This window comes from Aythya fuligula, chromosome 13, assembly GCF_009819795.1.
Source record: "Aythya fuligula isolate bAytFul2 chromosome 13, bAytFul2.pri, whole genome shotgun sequence".
NCBI lineage: Eukaryota > Metazoa > Chordata > Aves > Anseriformes > Anatidae > Aythya > Aythya fuligula.
Genome location: NC_045571.1, coordinates 12,781,826 through 12,798,757, shown reverse-complemented (window position 1 = coordinate 12,798,757; position 16,932 = coordinate 12,781,826). Strand labels below are relative to the sequence as shown.

The 16,932-nt window shown below is 38.4% G+C and overlaps 1 protein-coding gene across 1 annotated transcript; it reads right to left on the bottom strand.

Moving 5' to 3' along the window:
• Positions 1-1,383: 1,383 nt before the first annotated feature.
• On the bottom strand, positions 1,384-15,291 carry IL13RA1 (interleukin 13 receptor subunit alpha 1). Its single transcript, XM_032196463.1, has 10 exons — positions 15,187-15,291; positions 11,573-11,730; positions 9,648-9,780; positions 8,331-8,451; positions 5,877-6,061; positions 5,291-5,442; positions 3,954-4,086; positions 3,457-3,553; positions 2,881-2,965; positions 1,384-2,070 (listed from the first exon to the last, which is right to left on the bottom strand). The coding sequence occupies exons 1-10, from the start codon at positions 15,272-15,274 to the stop codon at positions 1,951-1,953; spliced, it is 1,272 nt and encodes a 423-aa protein (XP_032052354.1). The 5' UTR covers positions 15,275-15,291; the 3' UTR covers positions 1,384-1,950.
• Between the last annotated feature and the right edge of the window lie 1,641 nt (positions 15,292-16,932).

Here is a 16,932-nt window from a genome sequence, read left to right as displayed (position 1 = left end):
CTTGTAAGTAAAAGATTTAAGCTCTTACGTGGTCTGCCAGTTCTGCTACATTTCTCCTCCCCTTTCTACCACTAGAAACCAGAGGAAGATAAGAAATGTGGAAGAAACTGCATATTTGAGAGGTTCAGTGGGGACTGAGGAAAGACCTGCATTTATTGAAGAAAGAAATATATAGGAGGATAAAGGATAAACATTTGTAGCTTAAAAATACAAACTCTATTAGTTCTACTTCCCACAGAACAACATGTTCTAAAAATTAGTATTTCATTTCAGGATTTTGATTGAATTGAGTTTGAGGAGAGGGCTGAATTTTACAACATTCAGTGGCTACAGAATTTGTTTCCAAATGAAGCTCCGAGGAGATCTTTTCCCAGTCTACTAAGAATCTGTGTCTCGATGACTAATGCTTTTGCACTTAGCTATTGAAGGAACTGGGAGGAACAAGTTCCTCAACAGTAACCAGCTGTATGGATCCCTTTCTCCCCATTACTTTCTGCCTCCAGTACAATCAAAGTACTTCTGCTAACATCCTTGCAGCATGTTAGAAACCAATGCTCAGAACTCAGAGCAGAGAAGTGTCACAGTTGTATCAAAAAAGTTTCTGTTGGACTCTGTTGGGTAAAGAAACCTCAAAACAAAACCGTTACATGAAAACAAAACAATTCATGATTTAAAAACCAAAAGAGTCATCAAGGTACAGCAGCAAATATCCAAGAAAATTTTTTAGAAGTCAAATAAGAACTTTTTTTTAATTGCTAAGTCCTTAGAGAAGATGCTAAAATTAAAGCATTGTCACTACAGAAACAATAAAATTCGTCCCCAAGAAAGCAGGCCAAGGTTGTCATATTTTCTTTCCACAAATCCATCAGCGTAGCAGTAAGGATGAATTTTAAAGTCATTGAATTCATCAGTTTCTGTGGTTTAGCATCTTTCTCAGTAATTTGTACACAGCTCCTTGGACATATGCATCCATCCTGGTAATTTTGCTGGACAGACTCAAGATGACTCAGCTTCTAAAAATCAGATACTTTCAGGCCAATATGGCCAAAGTGGAATCACAGTCCAGTGACAGTCAATACAGAGGTATCAGCCACTGCACAACAGAGGTAAAGAGTTCTTCTTACAATTTTAAAGTGTGATTAACCCAAGAAGCTCATGAAGGCCTCAGATCTGAAAACAGGCGCTTGAAAGAATAAAAAAAATAAAAGCCTTTTATATGAATAGTCTGAATACCAGCTGTAAGGTGATAAGGCTTTTCACACACATTTTTAAAGAAAAAGCAATCCTCTTATTGGGTTTGATCAGCCCACAGCTGAAACACATCAACTAAAAGCTTATGAATGTCAGTCTATTAATGTCCTCTGGAAAAAAAAAAAAAAAAAAAAAAAAAGCCCTGTAGCACTCAAAATAAGCCATTCACAAATGGTCCATTGCTCTGGCATCCTATCTGGCAACAGTTCTGTGTATGAGTAGAGACAGCTCACCTACTGCAAGCAAGTTGTCTCACCTGCCGCAAAACAGAGCCAAATACTTTAAAGTCACAGTGCTTGCTCCAAAAACATAACAAAGCAAAGCAAAACCCTAAAAACAATGAAACCAAGAAAAGCCAACATTTACAGTCTAATGTGAGGCTCAAACACAAGTGCAAATAACAAGTAATAAGGCAGAGCTGGTTGGAGCTAGAACAAGAGATGCTGCAATGCAGTTAGATGAAATTTATGTACATATTCATCTCAAATGATCCAAGATGAATTTTTCTAGCAGAGATGGAGGAACGGCCAACATTAGCAACTCATCTTCTGAGCATCAAAGAAATAAGGCTCAGAAAAGACTCCATAAGGTAGAAGTTGGTGGTGAATGTCTCGCAGGCCTCTTCACATCTACATTGTCACCTGAGGTAAAGTAGCAAGTATGAAAGTCTTTCCTTATCTATCATTGGGGAGGCAGAGTTTATCGGTTTTCTTTTTCAGAATTAGAGGATTCTGTAGTTTCTGTTAAAATTAAAGAATGAATTTCTTCTTCCTTGATTAACTTGTCATAAGCATTCATAGAATCATCCTTTGCACAGCTCTGAAAGAGAGGAACAACATTTTAAACAGAATTCCTTCATAGTAAGTATTGTTTTTTTCAACCCCCCAAAAGTAAGACCAGTTTCACAACATACAGTGTGTATTATGGTGAAGAGGCAAAGATAACTGGGCAAGAAATCATTTTTCTCAGGGGCATAACTTAGTCCCAGCTGTCAGAAGGGTTTTGCTTTCTGGTGACAAGGAAGAACTGAAGGTTGGCCTCTACCTTAACAGAGTAATCCCAACTACAGCTAATGTGTGAAGGCCAGACAGGAAGGCAGATGAGTGACAATGTATGCACTTAGCCCAGTTTTCAGAGACCCTGAACAGACAGAGAAGATCAAGATAATACTCTGAGGCAAGAACAGTGTTACTTGTGACAAAGCACTTGTAAGACAAAGTGCACCAACTACAGCAGTTATGATCCTGATGGCCAAGTGGAAGTTTCTGGAAGTCAAATATGAGTAGCTTTATTCAGCATCAGAAATATGAGGCATGAGCAAAGACCTTAATGTTCATGAAAAGTTTAGTGCAGTTGCAAAAGACCCAACCTAAATTTGAGGGCCTATCAGGCTGTGAAGTAGCAGAATAATGAAATTCTATTAATGTATCTAGAAAAATATAAGCAATTTAAGGAAAAAAAACTCTCTGTTTTGGGAAATTGTTTCAGTACAACCCTTTCCATTGTAAATATATGTAAGTATATCATGCAGACTAAGTATTAAGTTGTTATTTTTAGTATGAAAAAGAAAACTGGAAACTTATAGATTCCAGCTCGATAGACAAGGTGTCCAAACAACTTTTTACTAACCTGGGGATTCTCATTCTGCTCTCCAAACATGCGCTTAAGTATTTCTCTAGGGTCCGGGATTGGTGGAAGAATTAATATCTTAAGCCTTCAGAAAATTAAAAAGAAAAGCTTTAGAAGAAAGACATATTAATTTAAAAATCACTATTTCAAAGTAATACCCGGGTGCAGTCAAGAAAATGTGTGGAATCAGCTTTGATACCACTGGCTAGCCTTTATCCTCTGTGCAATTGTAGCCCATTTTTTTAATCCCATAAAATATATGTATTAGCTTAATTTTGTATTTGGATTTCATTGCTTAAAGAGAGGGGATGTAATGTCCATGCTACAAGAATCTAACTGTAAGCAAATATAAGCAATGTTACCAAAGTGGAAACAGAGCATGTATTTGGTCTATAACCCTAATGACTGAGGTATGATTGCATTGCCATTTTTCTTATTCATGCATGTTACTCAGAAAACAGCTACTGTTGAAACATGTAACAACATGGGCAGTTATCTAGAAGAGATGCATTATAATGGAAGTCAAAAAATTAATCAGAAATAATGTATTGACAATAAAATAATATAATTACCTACCTCTTAAGATAAACTAGTAGGACTATTGTAGATACTGCTACTACTAATGGAATGGTGACTATTAAAACAAAATAGAATGTAGAGTCTGGATTCTCACCTGGAATATAAAAATTGTTGAAGTTTAGGGATGTGTTGGGAAGCTTTCTGGGAATAGTGACAATAAATCAAGCTTCTAATTCAGAGACAATGTTTTTCAAATACACTAACTTGTAGGCAAGAACTCATTTCTCAAAATATGATGTTATAATGTAAAGACAGTTGATAAGACAATGAAAAATAGAGTTGGGTCTGAAAAATCAACAGCTCTAGAAAGAACTTATTGCACAGCTAAATGGATAGCAACCCCATCAATATATATACTAGTGCATGTAGTAACAGAAGTCCCTTGCTAGTACATAGGAAGATAATCTTGGACTCCCATTTACTTAGCAGACAAAAGTATGAGATTACTAACAGATGAAAAATGAAGTTCAAACTCAAGGAACAACTGTTCTCACCAATACTCTTTTCTTCACTCCATTCACTGCAGAGCTTACTGCTGTAACACTCAGGCTTTGGTTGTGCTCTTACTTGGAAGGTATACTTGCTATTAAAATCAACACTAGGAATTGACGTACGATTAGATGTAACCTAGGATACAAATAAAAGGTTATTGAGGTTGTTCGATTACTAACATATTCTCAGTCATTTACAAGCCCATTTTCATCATGCAGTTAATGTATTCTTGATGTTTAGAAGGAAGATCTACTTGTGAATACCAAACTTCTTAAAAAAACGATGTAATAGCATTTAACCTGCAAAGACTGCCTAAATAGAGATTCCAAAGCTAAGATTTGAACTGACTCAGTGCTATACCTATTATACACCATTTGGCATAAATGATTAAAGTAAGACTATGTCTGGAGCAGAGCCTCTTGTTTTGTTTTTGAGAAACACCTGATTTACACTGCCTTCCCCTCTCTGTCAGGGTAACAATGTTGATCTAATTCTGACCATACAAAAGTCTTCTGTGATGCCTCTACAGATGGCCGAGATGGAACTTCACTTATTTTTGATCCAAGAGGCCTGTTTTCTGAATGTTGATGTAATTCAGGTTTGCTAGATTTTAGGTTGTACACACAACCAGAAGCTCTGCAGGAGAAGACTGACACTTTTCATTTAAATTTACCATATTGTTTACCATTCTGATCAGACAGCAGTCAGGCTGATTACGCATATTCAGGCATGAATACATCCAGACACCAAAGACAATATTTTTTATGTCAAAATTGGCATATCTAAGAGTACACACTTTTTCCCACCCCTGCCTCCTACCCTCAGTCTTTTCATCCCCTTGACCTTCTGTATCACTTTCTGTGCTCTTTTGTGCATCAGCAATTAATTTTGCTTTATGGTATTGAGTCATATCATCTAAGGCAGAGAGCAGACCAATAGCATGCAAATATAACAAGAACAGACCAAAGTTCCATACCAAAGAGAATTAAACAGGTTATACACACTGCAGTATATTCCCAGCTAAGTGCTATTTGGTTTAATAAATACTTCTTTATCAGAGAATCTTTACATGTTATTGCTTTGCAATAATAAATGGTAAAGATTTGGAAGACAAACACAGATTATGTTGGATAGATATTACTACCAGAAAACTATCATATGGAAGAAAAACATATTCAATCTACACAAGTTTCAGCTAGTACAACAGACAGACACATTCACATGCAGCATATGCAATCATTCATTTTCAAACAGAAAATTCACTATGAACATCAATACAAATTATAGAAGATGCACAGGAAAAAAAACACACTGTTAACTGTAAGTAATGAAAACTTACTCGAACTGTCTGAGCAACAGTCAGATCACCATTGTGATATCTCAGTTCATAATAGAGACAGTTTGCTGGAAAGGCATCTGATTCACTCCACTGTAGATATATTCCACCATTAACATATGATAGTTCAACTATTTTTGGTGTAGCAGGTTTTACTGAAATATAAAATAGAAATAATTAAAAGTTATATTTCACTGGTTACAAATGTGGTTGAAGTCCTGTATGGCATATTATGCATACACTTATTATTACACTTATTACACATATTATGCATACAATTTAGCGACAGAAAGAGGAAAAAAGCTAGCACCAAAAAAATAAAGGAATAAAAACAATGGAACAGCAGGAGTAGAAGAGAGCAAAAAACAAATGACAAAAAAACCCACCCACCTCCCACCACCTCCCAGTAAAAAACTATAGATTATCTACTTAATTTCTAAATCAGAAGATCAGTAGAAGAGAATGTACCATGTTGTCTCATCCACAGCTTACAAGTGGCAAGCTTCTCAAGCACACTGATATACCAGCAAGCTTTATTCCCCCCCCCACTCTTCCCCCCCCCCCCCCCACTATGTGGCATTAAACTTACCAAGGGTGGTAGGATTTTTACTTGCACATACAGGCCTAATTTCTTCTGAATCATCTCTAATCAAAATACTGATAACTGGGTAAGTATTAGTAAACCTTGGGAAGGTAAGACTGAATGTGCATTCAAAGCTTCCTTGGCTTATTGAATAGTTTTTGCATGTCTTGGGATTTTTCAAACCATCAAACCTATAGGAATAGAAATAATATATATATTTTTAAAAATTTCAAAAGAATAGGACAGCAGGGAGTAAGCTTACTTTTTAAACCTGTTATGAATTCTAAAGACTGATCTTGTATTGTACTATAACATATATAAAACTAAAGCTAAACAAAGTAAGATGCTTCTCATTTATATCAAGCTTTAGGAAGAATATTATTTTCATAAAGTGTGCAAAATCAGAATGAGAGACAGGTCACAGTGTTTATATACCCAAGCAAAGATAATGGTTGTTTTCAGCTTGAGTTCACATTTTCCCCGGTGCAAAACAACATCAGGAGAAAAAAAAAAAAAAAAAAAAAAAAAAGAAATCAAACCAATCTGGATCACTTCCCATCAACAGAATTTCACTTGTAACAGGATGAAATCACCAACATCCTTCAGCAATGCCTTAGGCATTGCTGCTCTTGCTTCAGATGGTCAAGTTTCACCTACTGCGTGCATTTGCTTTTCAAAATGTCAGTATTCACTTCCTATAACTGAGAAGCAATGTCTACCTTCTTCCTTGTTTCTGTCTTCCCTAGATTCCACTGAAAATATTCCAGTAGCTTTTCCTCCATAGAAAATTAGGGAATCAGTCTCTCAAACCAGTAACCAGGGATCAATTTAGGAGCACAATAGGAGTAAAATTCCCCTATTTCGCACTGCTCTATATAGGGGATGCCAAAGCCAGAACTGCCTGTCCTGTTTTCAGGCCCCCTTTTTTATCTGTCCTTCTCATCTCTCTACTCCAGGTCTGACGAAGACGAGAGGCATTCAGAGCAGACAGAGCTATGTAAGGACATCAACCTGCTCTAGTAAGCCTCTGTTTCAGCAATTATTCCTCTGTACTGTCAGGATTTGTTTGTTCTATGCAATTGTTATAATTATATTCACTTTGGATGAAAAGATACATTTTAGAAGAAAACATTAAAGAAAAATAACATAAAATAAAATGAAGCAGTATTTTTTCAGGTCATTTTTCAGTCATTTCTTAGTAAAAAAAAAAAAAAAAAAAAAAAAGACCTCTCCTGCATTATAGAAAAAGCATCTTTCAGTCAAAAAATCAACTGTTTCCTTAGTTTTCAGCCTTAAAATTTTAGAGTATCTTTTTATTTTTGTTAAGCAAAATGTTGGACTGAAATGGAGAAAAGGTGTTTGACTTTCAATTATTTTTGTCATAAATTCAGTTAAGCAACAGATCGAATCACTCTGACATTGCTGCAGCTACATATCTTATATTAAGGGATAAGATCAAAGCATTTAGCTCTTATCTAAAGCATTAGTCCAGTAAGTATCCATATACCTACAAATTCAGATCTTCAACTTCTCATTGTTACTGTTGGTGTAATAAACAAAAAAGCCTCCTGTGAGTATCAGTTTAGACTGTTAGAAAACAGTCCTACAAGCATTTAACTAATGCAGGAAGTTTTCCGCTATTTGCTGTCAAATTGCATTAAATAGAACAGTTAGCCTGTGAGACTGACACTGAGGAGGGAAAATTTTATTTAGTCCATTCAGATAAGACACAAAGCTGATTTAAGAACTACAACAAGGGACTTACAAAAATAAAACCTCAATATTTCTACAGAAACTAATACAACCTGGCATTTCACAAGCCCCATCAACATGCAGAAGTATGCATAGATTAGTGCGCACAGATCTTGCTGCCAAGCTTTTGCTCACACCACAACTCTGTTCCTTTGGAACAAGAGTCTATTTATGGCAGTCAGCTTGCAAGCATGGATGATGATAAAAAGATGTTCATTACTTTCATTGCAAATCAGTGATTTATGACATAGAAGATACAAACAGAACTACTAGATGTTAATACTTCCATACCATTTTCCAATGATTTAAGAGCTGATATATGAATTAGTGAGTGATTCTGACCTAAACGGCCCATGCTTATTGGGCTTTAAAGAAAGGAATGAATATACTGTTTTAGTGCAGTTCTTTCTCCTTGTTTAAATCCACAATTAGAAAAAAAAAAAAAAAGAAAATAAATAGCAGTTATTTTTAAAAAGAGCTACAGAAGCAGTAAATCGTTCACATAATAAACATATCAGCTTCCCAAACAGACTCGGTAGCGGCAACTTCTTCAGTTGCTAAATTTTCTGTTGGACAGGACCCAACATTAACTTGTATGCAGTGCTTTTGGGATCTTTCAAAACAACAGGAAATAAAGTAGTAAAACTTAAGTAATGTAAAACTACAGATTAACACTAACAGGGTTGGCAACAAAAAGTTAATACGAACCAGTAGAATAAAGTGTAATTGATATCGCTACTTGCATTCTCTCCAGGATACCACTTACAAACCATGTACTCCAAATTGTGCCAAACACAGTTCAAACCAACAGCAGCAGTCCCTGGAATACCTACAAAAGAAAATTGAAAGATGTCAACATTTATTTTGCCAGCAAATTCTTATCTCAGTTTCCAAAAGTAAAGCATCCCTTTTTACATAACTAAACATGTTTGAAAGGCAAAGATGGGTTACCTCTCAGCCTGCAGTCTCAGCGCAATAAATCCAGTTGTTTATTGAAATCTCACCAGGACAACTTCTAAATGTCAGCTTACTGTAACACTGAATCTCAAAGTTTCCACGATGCCTGAATTACTACTCTTATCTGACACTAAGCACAAGGTGGTGAGTCAGAAAAAATATTTTGTTTCTATTAAACTACTGATACTTTAAAAAAGAATTAAAGTAATTACCACTTATAGGGACAGTGCTAAGCTTTGTTATAGTTATTACAGACATCTCCATAAAAATAGTATTTATAGTTATCTTCTCCAGACAAAGTATTAGTTTCTCAATATTCTAAATACGGAAATTACCTGTAGCTCTTAACCCCAGTGTTGCTTCTGTCCATATTTAAGTTGAATTTTTAATTGACACCCATACACCACTAGACATTTGACTTCTTCAACATATTGAAATTAAACAAGTTACAGAACATAAAAATGAAACAATTTTGCTTAGTGCCTGCTTCATAACTTTTGCAATGTAGCCCTCATTTCTGGAGGACAAGAAACAGAAAATATTTTTCTCTACTCATTCTGCTATTCACTCATCTACCTTTCAAAAAAGAGAACCTTACTGTAATTAGGTCCCTTTTTTATTCACAGACTTGTTAAATTTGCTAGATTCATCCCTCCAACATTTACAAATGTAGTTTAAGTAGTCTTGCTTGTATAGAGAAATCATAGAAAATATATTTAGATTTTAATGATAAGTCAGCAAACTTAATCAACATAAGTTCTCTCATCTCACAACCACAGGATGGCAGAAACAAGATTAGTGATGGGAATCAGGATGTCTTGGAAGTGCACTGAAATTTTAAAAGCTTGCCTGTAACATTTTAAGTGTCAGAAAAGTACTTCGGTTTAAACGTATCAAAGTCATTTTACTAAGCTTTGTCAACTGACCTTTCCATTGCTTCTAGTATCTCTCAGACATTTTACTCTGATATAGTTCTAAGATATTTTGTTAAAATAGCACAGATAAAACTACATCTCCTCAGTCCAAAAGAGGCATGTCTGTCTCAAGTCTTGCCTTTTTACACGTTACCTTTTGGTAGAACAGAAGTCTCCACCCATCGGCTTGGTTCACTGGCATTATCATGCTTGCATTCACTTCTCACTTTGAAACGCATTTCCTCATTCAAGAACGTATCCGTCACGCGAAAGAGACTCTTACTCCACTGCTAGGTTTAGATGGGGAAAAAGAAAACCATAGCATTTGGTATATCGTATCAAATACATGGAAATTACTGTTAAAATGAAAATACATTAGAGTCCATCAAAAAAGCTGCAATTCAAAGACAAATGAAATGAACATCTGATAACATGGAAGTCTCAGTGTCACTTAACTTTTCTTTTTCCTTATCAGGCACACTCAGAAGTCACCAAAGGAAAACCTCTCTTTGTGGCTAATGTTCATATTTATTACTAACTGGAGCGAGAGACCAAGGAACTAGTATAAGGTGGAGGAAAATGGTCCTAGAGTAAGTCTGCATGGGTAATGCAAAATACATCTGGTTATACTACACTTATACAGAAAGTAGCTTACAGATTTAACCTTCACATTGCACATTCACGTGTACACACATACAGAAAGAACATCTAAAATGATAAAAAGAGTCTACAAGGACATAAGAAGCAAAGAAAAAAATCCACAAACAGCTATTAATTACAGTGACATCACAGCAGGACCAAGAAGTCCATGAGCTTCTATTTTTGGAAGAAAGAATGTGTTTGTGCAAGCAAAAGGATAAACCTTTTCTTGTGCGCTTTCTTAATCATTTTTGGCTAGGGTGATGCCTCTTACTTGACTAGAAACAAGATAAAAAAAATTGTTATAATAGAAGAATGGTATAACCACTCATGCATTGTGTGTATAGAAATAATATTTGCACTAATGAAAGTGCAAGGAAATCTAACAGCTATTAACAAACTACATTCTACCAACTGTAATGCAAGACAACAAGACAAAACACTCTCGTTTATCCTGTTTCATGAAACCGTCCAACGGCTCTTTTACTGCTGCTGACCTTAACATTTGGTAAACCTTTTGACAAATTTGTTCCACTTGTAAACCAAGCAGACTTTCAACTTGTTAATGAACCTATTAAAGAGGTAATCTCTTTAGGTTTCTGCTGAGTTGGCAAGTTCAACTGGCTCATATAAAGGTCTGGCAAAGATCATTAGAGGAGGGGATGTCAAAAATGAAATATCATCCTTTTAGCAGTGTCCAGCCATTAAATCCGCTCAACTGTTTATGAAACTGCAGTCTTACTTCAAGTCCAGGATATCCCATAGCTATCAGAAAGAATACAGCAGTCACAGTAAGGAGGCCATTATATCAGGCCATAAACCTACAAGAAGGGCTCAACAACAAAGGACTATTTCAGGAGGCATCCTTAAAGGAATAGTTTCTTTTCCGGGAAAAAAAAAAAATAATTGTTCCATATTGTATTCCTAACACAACACCAAGTGCTGGGACAGAGCAAACGTGAGAATAGGTTAATACTTGGCATTACTTCCAAAAGCCTCTAAACAGTCAAATTACAATTGCACCAAGATTAATGTGCAAACCTCTTTCTTGAATTGAGCTCATAATGAAGCAGATTGACCTTTGCAAATTCACATTTACATCTTATACATGTAGACTGCTCTGTGTGTATATTGTATATTTTCCTGAAAGGCTGTAAAAAACAAAAGCTGGAAACAAGTCTTTTTACATTATTATTATTGTACTTGTGTTATCAGTCATAGTTCGATTATCAGAGAGCGGCAGAGAGATTTTTCTAGTCTCCACATACCATGCTGGTATGACTCATTTTTGAGGTTTTGATCCCATGACGAGAATTAAAGGTTATATTAAAACTACATTTTATATATGTATATTATATATATAAACATATACACACATAGTTTTATCACAATAATATATTCACTGGAGCACAGCACAGCTTTAAGACATAAAGAACTTACTCTTTGGTTCTGAGGGACCTCGTCAATCACTATGTCACTGGAATATTCCAGGTCACAGCTACTGCTGATGTTCTCTGGGGGATTCCATGTCCAATTTAACGTACAGATTTGGATAAATGAATAATTTAAGTTGGATGGAGGTGGAAGAACTTTTGCTCCTAAAAGAAAGGAGAAATTATCAGTATAACAATCCTGTTGGTGTACATTTCATCACTGATAGATTTTTTTATTTAACTCTCCGAAAAGGAAGAACACAAATGAATTCTCAACTCTGTCTGTTCCTGCTTGCTATCAGATAAGTTATTGTCCGAAGTGTTTGTACTCTTCCAACTAACAGAGTCAATTAATTATTTAAATAATTATAAGAAACACACACACAAATGTTTTGTTTTTTTTTTTTTAAAGGAAATTACCACGTGCATTATGTTGTTGCATGCTGCAATGAAATTTATGTTTGCAGAGGGAAGATGAATCTAAGTGCCCTTGTTTTTCAGTTCTTTCTTGCTGTGAGTTTGCATCATTCATGCCAATTTTTAGTAAATACATTTAAATTATGAGAAACAGTTAATGCTTTATTCTACTACTAATCATCCTTCAATACAGTTTTTGAAGGAGAACTTTGCAAAAAGACAAACAACAAAACTCACAAGTAGCAGTTGTAAGTTAGAGTCATGATTTAGCCCAATATAAGCAAAAACGAGGATATTAGAAAAACAACCAAAAAACCACACCACTTTTTCAATTACTCACCTATTAAACTTTTAATGCTATACTCATGCACAGTGAGCAAAATCAGTGTGAGAAAAAACAGTAATTTACTGCTGGTGCACTTCACCGGTAAATTTTTTCACCTCCCCAAAAACAAGACAGAAGCTGAGGAAGAGCCATGACTCAGAAATACTTGCCAGGATAAATCCATTTGTGCCTTGAACCTTCCTCACATTTGTGCACTGAGTCACAGTCTACTCAATATCCAGTCACACGGCTCGAAGGTCAGATTAGAAAAGGAAGAATACAAATGAGAGAGAAAGTAGAAAATTGCCATGAAAGATTAAAGTATGAGTCTAAGTCAAATTCTAGAGAAAGTTCGCAACTGGTAATTCCCTAAGAAATTGAAAGTGATTAAGCTTCCCCGCCTCCCTCCCCTCTGTGTACTATTAAAAGATATTAAATAAGAGGCCAAATGAGACTGCTTCTTGATTGCATTTACAAGTATCACCACTGAAGCACCACCACCCACTTGTCTGTGGAAAGAGAGCATCCCTGTTATGCAGCAGTTTCATAAACACTTCCAATTGATATCAACAGCTCTGCAGGTCTTGCTCATCCCAGGAAACCTGTCTCAAAACCCCTCCAACTTTTGGGGAAATATGTATGGAAACAGCAAATAGTTACGCTGAGATGCAATCTCCCATCCAGTTTGCTGCTAGCATAAGGAAGAGGGTGGATGAAAAGGCAAAAAAGGTTCTTTCAGCAAGATTTTTTCCTTAAGTGTCTGTGACACCATTACCTTCCATTCCCTGGAGTCAGATCTGCTAAAACTTGAGAATTATGAAACACTTGGAGGTTTCACAGACATAGCTAAGGAACAGGCAATAGCAGAGATCAGACGCTATCACCATTTGTGTGTCCACGTATGCCTGTGACTATGCTCACAAAGAAACAAGAATAGTTACTAGGATTTGCTCATTTAGTCTGACTATTCCTAGCTTTTCTGAATGCTTAAAATTTACAAGATTTTTTTTTTTTAAATGGTGAACACAGAAGCAGAGAAGAGAACACATAGCTTTTCAGAGCCAATGAACTTAGAAAAAAAACCTCCTCTTTGAAAACTAAACCTAGTCAGCTAGACAGAATATCTTTACCTATTACCTGTTCCACTAGCAAACTCTCTAGTGAACAGCATCAGGGCCTGACTTCGCAAATACTGAGTGTTTCTTGCCCAAGTCCTTTAAAACATCTAAGCAATCAAACAAAAAACAAAAACAAACAAAAAACCAGCACATATTTGTTCAAAATAACTACACAGCTCCAAACATTCTCTTCTCATGATTAACTTTTTTGTTATTACCTACAAAAGCCACAAATCATTAAAAAAATATATATAGTTTTCTCTCTGACTGACGTCCTGAAGTTCTGCACATTTCCTTTTAATGCGTCTGGTGAGAAGTAATGGAGCTTGCAGATTTCTAACTGCCCAGAGTAAGAACTGTGAATATTCAAAATTTATAAATAAATAAGTCATATTTACATAAAAAGTATAAATCTGAAAAGTTTTAGGTTAAAGCACAAGTTTAAGAATCGTGTAGATTAATGTTATGAACGTTTACTTTTATTTATAGGCTTGGCCAGTCCCATTTTTAAAAAAATATGGGATATACATACAGTCTAAATACTTTTGCTATTAAAATCTCATTGGTACAGCACTTTAAGAAAACACCTCAAAGACAAATTACAAGACATATGAAAGACATTATAATTTCACTCTTAAAAAAAAAACAACAACACGGTAATGGTTTCTAAAAAAGTGTGGAAGTAACTGTAGCAGAGATCACTGGAAGCAATCCCGCATTTAAAACAACAACAAAAAACCAACAGAAATGGAACGTTTTATTTTAAAGATGGAAACATCGATGAATGGTTCAAGTACTGTAATATATCATAAAATACTTTCTACTTGCATTTTGTCCTCCTATATTTTCTTAAGATTGATTTCATCCTATAAAATTGAATTACAGCCAGTTAAAAAAATAGCAATTCTTTAACGCCTGTTACTGTGCTGGTGCATTAAAATCGGCAAAGATAGAGCAAGGCTTCACCCATTTCCTATTAAACCTCTCACGCATTCACTCTTCTTTCCTACTACTAAATCGTTGTGCTTCCAAAAGCAAGGAAAGCAAAACTAATGGCAAACCCAAGGTACAAGAAGTACAGTAAGGGAAACCGTGCACAGAGCTCCAGTAAACAACAAACACAGCTTCTCCAGTGCTGTCAGCAACAGCCTTCCTGATTTCCAGGAATCTGCCTCAAGACATACGCACAGAGAAGGCGGTGGGCTTCTGCGTGGATTTTCAAGACAGAAACAGCCCCGGGAACCGAAGACAGAGTTTAAAGGTATTCGCCACCCCTATCAAACGCTGCATTAGAGAGAATGAAGAGGGGAGTTGTACGCATCCCCTTTCCCCTGTCTTGTAAGACGCCGAGGACGCTCCGAGTCCAAAGCTTAGGCAATTTCCACCACGAAACGAAAGCGCTGGACTTCAGGACGCGGACTCCAAGGTCCCCGCGCCGGCCATACGGCCCGCACCAGCCCCGCAGCCGCTCGGCAGCGGCAGATCCCCGGATCCCCGCACGGCGCTGCCGGCACCGCAGCTTCGCCGCCGGGCGCTTCGCCCCGAGGGGCCCCCGAGCCGGTTACGGGCTGGGGCCGGCAGCGAAGCCACCTCGGCCCCGGCCCCGCGGGCGAAGCGCCCGGCGGCGAAGCGGCGGCGCCGGCGGCAGAGCCGGCAGCGGAGCGGAGCGAGCCCGGCGCGCTGCTCGCAACCGGCCGGGGGGTCCCATCACCGCCCCCCGCCCCAGCCCCAGCCCCAGCCCCAGCCCGGCCAGCTCCTCACCTGCCGCCGCCACCGCTGCCACCGCCCAGCAGACGGCGAGGAGCAGCCGGCCCCGCAGCGCAGCTCCAAAGGGACCGGAGGGATCCATGGCTCCGCCGTCCCGGCCGTCCGAGCGCGCCCCTGACTCCCACTTCCCGTAGCGGGGGCCGGGCCAGACGGGAAGAGCCGCGGCGCGGCCCGCCCAGGTAACCCGAGCCGAGCGGGGAGCGGCCTCGGCAGGGCGGTGGCAGCCGCCCCGCCCCTGCTACCTGGGCCGCCCCCGGCCCGGCTCTGCTGCCCCGCACCTGAGGGTGCGGGCTGTGGCTGCCCCGCCGGGAGGACTTCCCCTGTGGGGCCGGGTCCTAGCCCTTCCACTGCCCCCCACCTCCCTCTGTTGCCGCCCCTTGACTCCCCCCCGCGCACCCCCTGCCCGTGCTGGGTGTCTTTGCTGCCCATCGATTCCTCGAGCAGCCCTGCCACCGAGCCGCTTTTCCTGTCCCCGGCGCCTTCTGTGCTTCCCAGGGGTCTTCCCCAAGCCCCGCTACAGCCTTGCCACCAAACCAGAACTTCGTCGGTGCTCCAGGCTCCAGAACGCTGTCTGTGCATCGCTGTCCAGGGACCACAGGCACCCTGAGGCTCCAGGCTGTTTCCCCTGCTCCAGTGGCACCCCAACGTATGTCGACTGCAGTCTCCCCCAACACCTTGCTACTTTCCCTCATGCCATGCTCAAGGACAAGTTCCCTGGAGCAGTACTCTGCAAGATCTTGTTTTGAGGGTCAAAGTAATTTTCCTTTTACAACCAGACCTATACTTGTCACCTACTACTATTGAAATGTGCCCAAGACATTAATATCTTCTCACCAGGAAAATATGTTAGCAAGTCCCCTAGTAGTTCTCTTGATGTTACACCTAGTTATTCAATCCCCCTCCCAGCAGAACTCCCTTCTTCCCAATCCCTCATGCAAATTCATGCCATTGCTAGAGTTCTCATCTGTACTAAACGTACATATAGTACATATACTTCATTTTCTGATCTACTACTACAGATGTTTGGGGATGTCTTCTACAAACATCCCCAAACTTCCTCTTCTTCAGCTCTTTTGCAAGCATGATATAGGCGCTTGCACTATTGCCCTCATTTCTACTAGTGTAATATGGCAGCAGTTTTCCCAGATTTCTGCAGAGGTGGAATATCACACAAGTGATCTTTTGATATTTCCAGGATAAGAAAAAAATTGGGATAAGGAGTTTTTTTCAGAACCTAGATTTTTGTGGTAGCTAGCAAGTTTGCTCCTAGTTGTCACCCTAATACAGGTATAAAAAAGCACAGAAGAAGCAGAAAGGAAACTTTGGCTAAATTTCAGGGCAAACTGAAATTAATTAGTGAAAATTATTATTCCTAAGTCAACTGCACTGTTTGGTATTTACTCAGCTCTTCAAGGAGTTTTGCAAGAGTTCATCTGCTTTTTAGAGACCCTTTTTAGAAAAAGGGAAGCAGATCTTTTTATAATAGGGTGGGGAATATCCTGTGTTAATGCTGTAAATTTTCTTTTCTGCCTGTTTGTTATCGTACTCCTGGGAAAACAAGAGGATTTAGCAAATTTCCTAGTTGCTGCTAGAAAGCACCCAAAGACCTGGAATTATAAACAAATGGAAAGTGTGACTTAAAGTTCCAGGACATGAATTTACATGTCAGGCTGTATAACCGTGCGTAGCTGGTGAGGACTATGGTTGCTACAGATGACCTTCGTAGACTAAAACTGATCA